The sequence below is a fragment of the Maylandia zebra genome, linkage group LG1 (genome assembly GCF_041146795.1).
Source record: "Maylandia zebra isolate NMK-2024a linkage group LG1, Mzebra_GT3a, whole genome shotgun sequence".
NCBI lineage: Eukaryota > Metazoa > Chordata > Actinopteri > Cichliformes > Cichlidae > Maylandia > Maylandia zebra.
In genome coordinates, this window is record NC_135167.1 from 41,623,634 (window position 1) to 41,635,029 (window position 11,396).

An 11,396-nucleotide genomic window follows, 5' to 3' on the forward strand; every position below is an offset into this window, starting at 1 on the left:
ACATGTGATGCACGTACTGCGGCAGTCATGCAGACAACTGGACGGTCCAAAGGTTGGCCGACCTGTTACTGGCTGAGGTTTTAGCAGAGCTGTGGCTGAACCACATAAAAATATATCATTAATTTTAATCTCCCCGATCAATGATAATGTTATGTTGGGATGTTGTTAAAGAGGCTCAAAGTGTTTCAGCCCAGTTTGTTTAGCAGACTCTGTACAGCAGCTTTAATACAGGGAGGACACAACTTCCAGACTGTGAGCAAAATCAGGTTTTTCTCTTTGTCAGTTTCACAGTTTCTGCCTGTCACTGCTCCCTGTCTGTTTGCTTACCTGGTTCTTCCTGACCTTGTACTTTCTCCTCACGTTCCCTCTTTCCTCTCTCCCTCTTTGGACTGACAATCGAACACAAATAGATTCAATTAGATGAAAAATTACATTAATATGAAAAAATACTTTTAAGATCACTAATGAAAAAGTCCTCTCTCAGTGTACTTTAAACCAAAAGGCAAATAACCAAACCACACGAACATCTAATAAAAGATATAAATATTGAAACACTGATCCAACATTATTCTTGATTGAGGGATCATTTGATTTTACACTTTTACCTGAATGTGGCTCTTTTTTTTGAAAAAAGACTTCCTTATATCCATTATGAACCTGGCTGTCTGCACACACACACACACACACACACACACACACACACACACACACACACACACACACACACACACACCAGGAGTTATAAGGTTAATGGGCATCCAGTCAGTTAGTATCCATTTCAAACAGGACAGTGGTAACAACAGCAGGCTGCAGACAATTTTAAGTTTTAGGTTTTAAACAGGCTGTATACATTTCAATGGGAGCAACAGGACGGTCAAATGTTGCTGATTTTACTACAGAGCAGGACGGATTGTAGGGCAGCAAACATCGCCGAAAAACACATTTCCAACACTGCAGGTTACCTGGTGTAATGTTTTTCAGCTAAAAAGAAACATGTTCTGACTCCTACCAACTATATAAAGAGTAACTGAAGGTTAAATGCAGCTAATATGTCCTGTTTTAAGCCAGGCACTTACGCCTCCGCTCCGCTGCGTCTCAGCCACCATCGCTCTGGCAGCAACGGCGCTAGAGCCAGAGCAGGGGAGAGCTGGAACAAACCATTTTATCTATATTTTTGTTGTTAAAATGTAACGTCTCAAACAAGTACAGTACTGTATGCTTTTTATATTTTTAGTAGTGTGTCACACAAACAGCAAATATTGTCAAAAAAAAAAAAAAGAAATCTTTGGGGGTGCTTTGATTCATTTTGGGGGTGCTTAAGCACCCCCAAAATGAATAAGCACCCCCAAAATGCTTAAGGTGCTTAAGCACCCCCAAAAATGGGCTAAAATCGGCCCTGTGTTGAAATGACCCTGCTGGGGGGATTTCTGTGATGGTTTGAGGCGCTGCAATGGCCGTTCACCGCCTCAGGGGGCGCTGCTCAGACACGGTGAGAGAACCGAGGAGCGCAGAGGAAGAAGAGAAGCAGCGGCTGAGACGATGGCCGGACTCTATCAATGGACCCGAGCTGGACTTAAAACATAATTTCACGCGCACTGAGCCATCACCAGGTAAGAAGAGCTTACCTGGGAACACCTGGACATGTTAGCACACCGGCTGGGCTCACCTGTCCCCGCACCGCTACTAATGTTAGCTTAGCACGGAGCTTTAAAAGGGGACTGCGCGCAGGCAGCAACAGTTGGCCTGCTAATGCTAAGCTAAGCTAGGCTAATAGGCTGCAGCTAATAGAGCCGCTCGGTCAGCTGACTAACGGCCTGGTGACGGTCAGCTGACTAGAGGACCAAAGCAAATATGGGGAACAGCGGCCTCAGAGCTAGAATAGGGTCACTGGGACAGCTGACGGTCAGCCATCAAATGGCCTGTTAGTTTAATGCCAGGCTAACAGCTGATTTCTGGTCCCGATGACCTCTGACCCCGGGAGGTCACGCCTGTACAGCTCAAGTGGTCTGAGGTGGGGCTACAAAGATAAACGTGTGGGTGTTTTGAAGGTGTCTCACCTGACTTGAAACCAGTTCAACGCACTCAGGTTGCCCCTATCAGGCCCCTTGACGTCATCAGTCACAGGGGCGTGGTTATCAAACTGAGCGGACAGGGGTTGTCAAACTTACAACACACACACCTGTCCTGGTGACTCACTCCGCTTTTTTATTATTTCTTCTCTGTAAATCACCTGTTAATGATTGATCACGTGCAGACTTCGCCCCTCATGTGAATGCCTGGCCAGATTTATTGATGATGTGAGGAGCGCACCTCCCAGGGATCAGGGACACAAACCACACCCACCCCAGCATCACACCTGCTGTGTGACTGAGCTTGTTTTATAGAGGGCAGTCTCTCTGATCAATAACTGATTATTTGATATGGCTGAAGCTCAGAGACTTGCTCAGGTGCGCTCTCACCTGTAACTGTTTCAGACAGTCTCTCTCCTCGGCTGTGACGTGAGCGAGCTGCACGCTTCCTGTGGTCGGCGAGTGTAGACGTAGACAGAAAATAGTTCCTCCTGCTCAGAGGAAGGTTTGTTATGTCTTTGTTGAGCAGCAGAGCAGTGATTGATTGATCCTGATTGGGATCTGTTTTACTCTGATGCTGAAAAGCAAAGATCTGCAAATTAGCACTTCCTGTTTCGTAATGCATGATCGATCAGCAGATTGATCAGTTGATGATGTTGTCTGATGGTTGTGAACATGCCGTCATTCCTGTGACCGGTGCCTAGCTCGCCACACAACCCCCCCTCGCCGCTGACTCATTGACCAATCAGCTAAACTGACAACACACAGCCTGACCTTTGACCTCTCTGTCTTTCAGTGCCAGAGGGTGGAGCTAACTGGCAGCCATGATGGAGGATGCTGAGCTGGATCTTTCCCCCGCCCACTCGGATCAGAACAGCCCCTCGCCCTCCATCTCCTCCTCGCCCTCGCTGTCTCTTCCCTCCACGCCGTCCTCTTCCTGCGGCCCCCCACAGGCTACTACCCCTCCCCTGGGCGTGATCAACGAGGGAGTGGCTGAGCTCAGCCTGGTGATTGATGCCGAGGTAGCCCAGCGGGCGTGTCAGGAAGTGCTGCAGAAGGTGAAGCTGCGTCAGGTGGATTCCGACAGCACCTTATCACAGAGCGAGGAGGGACCAGATGCGCCGCCGTCCGACCCAGAGGGCCCGGCGCCAGGCTCAGTCAAGAGCGCGCGGCGGCGGCAGAGACACAACCCCTCCAAACAGTCGTGGCTGCTGCGCCTGTTCGAGTCCAAGCTGTTTGACGTCTCCATGGCGATCTCCTACCTGCACAACTCTAAGGAGCCTGGCGTGCAGGCCTACATCGGTAACCGCCTGTTCAGCTTCCCGCACGAGGAGGTCGACTTCTACCTGCCGCAGCTGCTCAACATGTACATCCACATGGACGAGGACGTCGGTGACGCCATCAAACCCTATGTGGTGGGTGTGGCCAGGCGTTACGGGGCGTTTGTTGGTGGATGGTAACGGTGTCGTTTGGTTTCTAAGCTTCTCTGAGCGTCTCCTACTGAGTCAGGTGACCACCAGGTGGGGTGTAGCGTTAACCAAATCTTGTCCTAAACTCAGAGCTGCCAGTGCTCCGAGTGCAGTGAGCGTCGAAACTGCGGGACAGACTGAGTGCTGTACCTTAGATTACCGTACCTTAGATTACCGTACTTTAGTTTACCGTACCTTAGATTACTGTACCTTAGATTACCGTACATTAGATTACTGTACATTAGATTACTGTACATTAGATTACTGTACCTTAGATTACCGTACTTTAGATTACCGTACGTTTGATTACTGTACCCCTTGGGGCGATCGTGGCTCAAGAGTTGGGAGTTCGTCTTGTAATTGGAAGGTTGCCGGTTCGAGCCCCGGCTTGGACAGTCTCGGTCGTTGTGTCCTTGGGCAAGACACTTCACCCGTTGCCTACTGGTGGTGGTCAGAGGGCCCGGTGGCGCCAGTGTCTGGCAGCCTCGCCTCTGTCAGTGCGCCCCAGGGTGGCTGTGGCTACAATGTAGCTGCCATCACCAGTGTGTGAATGTGTGTGTGGATGGGTGGATGACTGGATATGTAAAGCGCTTTGGGGTCCTTAGGGACTAGAAAAGCGCTATATAAATACAGGCCATTTACCATTTACCATTTAGATTACTGTACCTTAGATTACTGTACCTTAGATTACCGTACATTAGATTACTGTACCTTAGATTACTGTACATTAGGGTTACGTGAGATGACTTGTTTTCGTGTCAGTTCTGGTAGACCTGAGGCGCCCCACAGCATGGAGGCGTTCAGCCTCTGCGCCGATGGCCAGGTGACGCTCTGACTGTGGACCAGAACCTGAACGGCACCTGTACCTCACGTTACTGATCACTCACGTTATCAATGCTGTCGATAGATTCTGTATTCCTGCATGGAGGAAACCACGCAGCGTGTTCAGACCAAACATGGCATTTCACCCGTGGAAGGAGGCGGGACCATGTCCATGAAGGCAGGAAATTGTTAAAGTGCTACCCAATCGTTACAGCTGATCACCTGTAGTCAGAAACGGAGGTGGTGCCGAGTGCTGCCGTGTGATTCGCTCTAGGCAGACAGACCAGAAAAGTAAATCTTTAAATCTGAACTCCGAGGTGAAACTTGCCGTTTTGTCTGAACACGCAATCAGAGCAGGGGTTAAAGGTCGATCAGCTGACTGCTTCCTGTGTCCTGCAGGTGCATCGTTGCAGGCAGAGCATCTCCTTCAGCCTGCAGTGTGCCTGGTTGCTCGGCGCTTACTCGTCCGACATGCACATTTCCACGCAGCGCCACTCCCGGGGAACCAAGCTGAGGAAGCTCATCCTGTCCGACGAACTGAAGCCCGCCGGGCCGCGGGTCCGCAGGGACCCCCTCGCCCTGACGCCGTTCTGTCCCGCGGCGCCGCCCACCGTCAGCCCCGGGCCCCTGGGAGGAGATCACAGCCTATCGCCCACAAAGAGGACGCATCAACGCTCCAAGTCGGACGCCACGGTCAGCATCAGCCTGAGCAGCAACCTGAAGAGGACGGCGAGCAATCCGAAGGTGGAAACCAGCCAAGACGAGGTAACAGCCCGCCCTTGGAGGGTGCAGTTAACCCACCAAGGGAGTTTTCCCAGAACACCCTGGCTGCCGATCACTCGCCGCAGCTGGTGGTTCTTTATCTATCAACCGGCTTTTACCGGGTTTTTGATCAGGTTTTGAAGTGAAACGAGTCAGGTGATCGTGCCCTGTGGGAGGTATCTGCAGGTCAGAGTTCATTTGTTCAAACAAATTTCAGCTCTTAACCTCCTATGACCCAAAGTCTCTCATGGCGTGCATTTTTAATCCCTCTTTGCTATTTGAGCTGATTGGGACCCGACAAATGTAGAAACAAAGAATGATCTTTTTACCCTCCGAGAGCAAAATGTAGCATTGTGGTCTAGACAACCCAAAATGTCCACAGATGTGGACCCAGGTCCTAGGAGGTTTCAACAAACAGGAAGCACTCCATCACTGGCCAATCAATGAGCAGATTAGAGACCGGGGCTCCATGTGGCCGAGGACCTGGAGCCAATCGATGTGAAACATCTGGAATCATCCAAACAAACAAACATCCGATCAGTTCAATTCAGCTTTATTTATATAAGAACAGAACCACAGACGCCTCGCAGTGCTTTGTGATGACAAGGATGATGAGGGAGGTTACTCCGTGGAAACATGGCAGCCTGCAGTGTGTCTGCACATGGTGAACATTCAGTTTAAGAGATGAGGTGACGCACCCGGGCGACTCAGGGTGCGGTCTGTTAGACACCAGCGGCGGTACGGATGCTGTCTCCGCCCACTTTTACTGTAACGGTGAGGCAGCCACAGGCGTTTAACACCAGCTGAGCTCAGGTTGTAGCTCGTGCGTGTAAAGTGATAAAGGCTCGTCACGGGCCCAGGCAGCGCCGATTTCTGAACGCATCAGGCCGCTGAAGGTTAAACCTCCAGGACAGGTGAGCTTAGAGCGAGCACACCTGTACATGACTCTGACCTCCCGTCCTCTGACCCTCAGGACTGCAGCTCCAGCTCCGACAGTCTGGAGTTCGATTCCCGTCCCGTAAGTTCAGCTGCTTCCTGTTCTGAGCTCCAGGTGCATTGTGGGAAATGAAGTGTGTGGGCTCCTATTCTGGTTCTGGTTCAGTCACAGACGTGTGCTCAAGCAATGACACGTGAGCGTCACGTCTGCGGACTCGGGCTGTACTCCAATCGGGATCTGATCGTCCTCGTGATTCCATCGTTTGTGTGTCAGGTTTGTCTCCACTCACTGCCAGTACTCGGATACACTGATACTTGGATACAGAAAAGGTTTGCTCACAGATGTGAACAGTCTGAGACTTTTGTGAAACTTTGATGTTAACGGAGAGACAGAACGTAAATGCACGCATCCGTCCTCGGTGGAGAACGCCTTGGTCAGCTGGCTCATATCTCCGGAGGATTCTGGGCTCCTCTCTGCAGAAACTCTGTAGGAGCTTCAGCTCCCTCTACAGAGTTCCTGCAGGGCGGAGGTTGGCAGCTCGGACTCCGCGTGACCCTGATGTGCTTCTTTCTTAGCCCCTGCTTTGTTTTGGGACCTTTCTTCAGCCGTGCTCAGGTTTTCCCGTGTGTGGTCCCATCTGTCGGCTCAGATTTTCCCCCGCCGTGCCTGACGGTGGGGTCGGTCTTTACTGGGTCATGCTCTTTGGGTTTGGGTTTAGAAGCTTTCAGCTGCCTTCAGATCATTGACAGGCTCCTCCCACCGATGGTCTCGTGTCCCCTTCAGGCTGCGATCATGTGACCCACTGTGATCTGTGGGAGGCGGGCTGGTTATAAGGATCAGTTTGTAACTTTTGTGTTTTTCTGGGTTTTGTTGGTCAATTTTGTGTCTCCGTTAAAACAAAAGTGCCCTAAAAACGAGACTGTTCACTTCAGCGAGCAGACTGAACACTTGAGGCGGGGTCAGGTGATTGTGACCTCGGCCTTCATGTTTGAGCTCGCTCGCTTTATCTGAACCTGACACACAAACATCAAACCTTCACCTCTCTCTCTCTCGCTCTGAGTTGGTCTGCTGTGACAGGCAGAGCCGTAAGCCCCTCCCCCTCGCCCTCTGACTGTGTGTGTCTCGCCTGCAGCCGGTGCGCCTGGCCCCTCAGAGGGAGTTCATCAAGTCTCTGATGGGCATCGGGAAGCGTCTCGCCACGCTGCCCACCAAAGAGCAGAAGACGCAGCGTTTGATCTCCGAGCTGTCGCTGCTCAACCACAAGCTGCCGGCCCGCGTATGGCTGCCGACCTCCGCCTTCGACCACCACGTGGTGCGAGTGCCGCACACTCAGGCCGTGGTGCTCAACTCTAAAGACAAGGTGAGAGTTCACAGCGCCGCCCGCGGAAGGCTGACCGCCGGCGGCAGCCCAGGTGAAACGCCTGTCAGATAACGTCCTGTTACCCATGACCTCATCAGTCATGTGACCTATATCCTCCCCTCAGGCGCCGTACCTGATCTATGTGGAGGTTCTGGAGTGTGAGAACTTTGAGACGTCCAGCGTTCCCATTCGGATCCCAGAGAACCGGATCAGGAGCACACGTTCTGTGGAGAACCTGCCAGACTGCGGCATGACGCCGGAACAGCGAGCCGGCAGCTTCTCGGTCGTTCCGAACTATGACAACGACGACGAGGCGTGGTCCGTGGACGACATCGGAGAGCTGCAGGTGGAGGTGAGCATGTGATGTCATAGCCCGGTAGTGAGGTGGTTCCAGAACATGCTGCGACGCAGACGGAGGTGAGGTCTGTGTGATGGCACCGTTACCTGTTATTTGACCTTTGACCTCAGACGCTGTCATGTCACAGCTTCATTAATGATCAGTGAAAAACACGAGTCAGAGCACGCTGCTGCACGCCACACACAACGGTAATAAAGATGGCCGTCACCTTTCTGGGGCGGCATGCGGAAGCTCTCGCCGTCGTCTTGTTCAGCCGCAGTTCTTTCTCTGACACTGTCAGGAATCTGGGTGTGCTACTTGACAGCTCATTTAAACTTGATAAACAAGTGTCTGCTGTCATCAGATCCAGTTTTTACCAACTTCGCCTTATTTCTAAGGCCAAACACTACATCCCGCACAATGACCTGGAAAAGCTCATCCATGCCTTTGTAACATCAAGGCTAGATTATTGTAATTCACTTTATTATGGTCTCCACTCTACCCTTTTACATAGATTACAGACAGTCCAGAATGCCGCTGCACGCATTCTAACTAAAACTAAGAAGTTTGCTCACATCACTCCCGTCCTTGCTGATCTGCACTGGTTGCCTGTGAAATTTCGTATTCAATTTAAAATTCTGTTGCTTACTTTTAAAATTACTAATAACACAGGACCAAGCTATCTTAAGGAACTCTTAAACTCATATGCTCCTGCGAGGGCTTTAAGATCCTCCTCACAGTTATTGTTGGTCCAGCCCAGATCTCGTTTGAAGTCTAGAGGTGATCGAGCGTTTGCTCTAGCTGCACCTGAGCTGTGGAACAATCTCCCGATTGGCATCCGGGCGTCTGATTCTATTCAATCTTTTAAATCACGGCTTAAAACATATTTGTTTGAACTTGCTTTTTCTACCAGTTAAATCCTGGCCTTGTTTGCAGTGAGTTATTCTATTAATTTTTCTGTTTGTCTTGCGTTGTCTATGTTCTCTATCACTGTGTTTGATGGTACAGCTTTACTTTGCTATAGCTGTGTGCTATAGTTTACTCTTATTAGTGGTTTTTACCTGTGAACATAATTCCACACTTATATGACTCTGATGTTATAATGTTAATTGTTTTATTCTTTTATGTAAAGCACTTTGGCATGCCCTTGGCTTTTAAATGTGCTCTATAAATAAAGATTGTTGTTGTTGTTGTTGTTGATCCCAGTACTCGAAGGTTAGCAGCTCAGTCTGCAGAGCAGTTTCCTCGTGGAGACACTGACCACTCCTCCTTCTGTCCCCCCCCACCCACACACCCACTCTTCATGCTCCTCCCCCTGCAGCTCCCGGAGACTCACACCAACAGCTGTGATAACATCAGCCAGTTCTCGGTGGACAGCATCACCAGCCTGGAGAGCAAAGAGCCCGTGTTCATCGCCGCCGGAGACATCAGGTCAGAGTACACACGGTACTCACACGTACAGAAATATGTTTCCCTCAGTTTACCTGACTCAGACGCAGCGCACCGAGTTAGTACAGCTGCAGGAATGATGCTGTGTGTTTCAGGCGGCGTCTCTCAGAGCAGCTCGCCCAGGCCCCCACCACCTTCAAACGGGACCCTGAGGACCCGTCGGCGGTGGCGTTGAAGGAGCCGTGGGAGGAGAAAGTCAGGTGGGTGCGTCCTAAGGTTTACTGAGCGCGTGCAGTGTGCTCTGGAGATGGTGTTGGTGACGATGACTCCCCGTGCGTCTCCTACAGGAGGATCAGGGAGGGCTCTCCGTACGGACACCTGCCCACCTGGAGGCTCCTGTCTGTCATTGTAAAGTGTGGAGACGACCTGCGGCAGGAGCTGCTCGCTTTCCAGGTGCTGCGGCAGCTGCAGGTAACACCACCTCATCACACGACCTCACACCTGTCCCTCCACCCTTCTTCTTCTCATCATCTCCTCTCTGTGTCATGTGACGGCGCCGCGGACGGCGCGTGCAGTCGATCTGGGAGCAGGAGCGCGTGCCGCTGTGGATCAAGCCGTATAAGATCCTGGTGCTGTCGGCGGACAGCGGCATGATCGAGCCCGTGGTGAACGCCGTGTCACTGCACCAGGTGAAGAAGCAGAGTCAGCTGTCGCTGCTCGACTACTTCCTGCAGGAGCACGGCGCGCCCACCACCGAGGCCTTTCTCACGGCGCAGAGGAACTTCGTGCAGAGCTGCGCCGGCTACAGCCTCATCTGCTACCTGCTGCAGGTCAAAGACAGGTGAGTCTGTGACATCTTCGCGCCTGTGTACGCTGTCCAAGCGCCGCGCTAAATGTGCTCCTCCCTTCTCACAGGCACAACGGGAACATCCTGCTGGACGCCGAAGGCCACATCATCCACATCGACTTCGGCTTCATCCTGTCCAGCTCGCCCAGAAACCTCGGCTTTGAGACGTCCGCCTTCAAGCTAACCGCGGAGTTTGTGGACGTGAGTACAGCCAGGGGGCGGGGCTTCCTGTTAGAGGAGGAGGGCTGAGGGAGGCTTCAGTGGGAGGTTTGAGCCCTTGGTGTGATATGTCAGGTTGTTTTTAACCCCGAGCCTCGTCTGTCAGGTGATGGGCGGGCCTGATGGCGACATGTTTAACTACTACAAGATGCTGATGCTCCAGGGCCTGATCGCAGCCAGGAAGCACATGGAGCGCGTGCTGCAGATTGTGGAGATCATGCAGCAAGGTGAGTTGCCACAGCTCCTCCTGGTGGCGGTTCCCTGCCCCACAGCACTAACTCCGCCCTCTGTACCCCCAGGCTCCCAGCTGCCCTGCTTCCACGGCTCGAGCACCATGCGCGCCCTGAAGGAGCGCTTCCACATGAGCCTGACGGAGGAGCAGCTGCAGCTGCTCATCGATCAGCTGGTGGACGGCTCCATGAGGTCGCTCACCACCAAACTTTACGACGGCTTCCAGTACCTCACCAACGGCATCATGTGACCGCTGTACAGACTGAGGAGCTCTTACGGCTCCGCCCCCCTCCTTTATTTTATTCCAGGTTCTTTTTGTTGTCTCGTCTTCTCCAGGAGTTCAGCTTCCTCTTCGTCTCGTTATGTTTGTCCTCTTCGGTTTTCGTTTTTTTTTCTCTTCCATATGTGGACTGATTGGTTGCTCCCGGGACTCTGAGCCAATGAGAGAGCAGCCCACTTTTAGTTGTGACCTGTGAACTGTGATCAGAGTGGCGCCGTTTCCTGTTTTACCTGTGACGGAGTTTCTTTGAGCCAATTAAAACCAGTCGCTGTTCACCTTTAGCTCCGCCTCCTCTGATCTGATCACATGGTTTCCTTTACTTTGTTTCTGCACACAGTGAGCTGACATCATCCTGTCATATTTCCTCCTACATCAGCTGCTACAGAGAGAGATTTTCAGATCAAAGCAGGAAGTTGTCTGGATTTTAGAAATAAAAGTTTCAGATTTTCTTTGAAGGTGTTTTATTTTTCTGACTTGTACACAAAGGTGGAGAACGTTTATTCAACAGAATCCACAGGTTTGATGCGTGACCTCAGCTGGTGTTCCTGTGGGAATCTACACAACTTCATCCACCCCCAGCAGGTTCTCGAGCTCAGAGTCGACCTGATGGGTCTGAGGTCTGATTTGATTTAAACTTCAGTTTTGGTCTTTAAGAGTCCGTAACGATCAGTGGT

General features: G+C 51.5%; 1 protein-coding gene across 2 annotated transcripts; it reads left to right on the forward strand.

Moving 5' to 3' along the window:
• Positions 1-1,457: 1,457 nt before the first annotated feature.
• Positions 1,458-11,177, forward strand: LOC143419540 (phosphatidylinositol 4-kinase beta-like). 2 transcript variants are annotated; one of them, XM_076886669.1, is made up of 13 exons: positions 1,458-1,610; positions 2,866-3,484; positions 4,760-5,125; positions 6,096-6,140; positions 7,192-7,419; positions 7,544-7,771; positions 9,078-9,187; positions 9,301-9,405; positions 9,493-9,616; positions 9,721-9,986; positions 10,061-10,193; positions 10,318-10,438; positions 10,511-11,177. In XM_076886669.1, exons 2-13 carry the CDS (start codon positions 2,894-2,896, stop codon positions 10,690-10,692), a joined length of 2,499 nt encoding a protein of 832 aa, XP_076742784.1. In that variant the 5' UTR covers positions 1,458-1,610; positions 2,866-2,893; the 3' UTR covers positions 10,693-11,177. The 2 variants fall into 2 exon arrangements, with proteins under 2 accessions (XP_076742784.1, XP_076742791.1); XM_076886676.1 differs by lacking the exon at positions 6,096-6,140.
• Positions 11,178-11,396: the final 219 nt, after the last annotated feature.

Coding starts and splice junctions, on each gene's coding strand:
- LOC143419540 (XM_076886669.1), top strand. CDS start 2,894: ATGATGGAGGATGCTGAGCTGGATCTTTCCCCCGCCCACTCGGATCAG. Junction 7,420..7,543: donor TGCTCAACTCTAAAGACAAG/GTGAGAGTTCAC, acceptor TCCTCCCCTCAG/GCGCCGTACCTGATCTATGT. Junction 9,188..9,300: donor ATCGCCGCCGGAGACATCAG/GTCAGAGTACAC, acceptor TGTGTGTTTCAG/GCGGCGTCTCTCAGAGCAGC.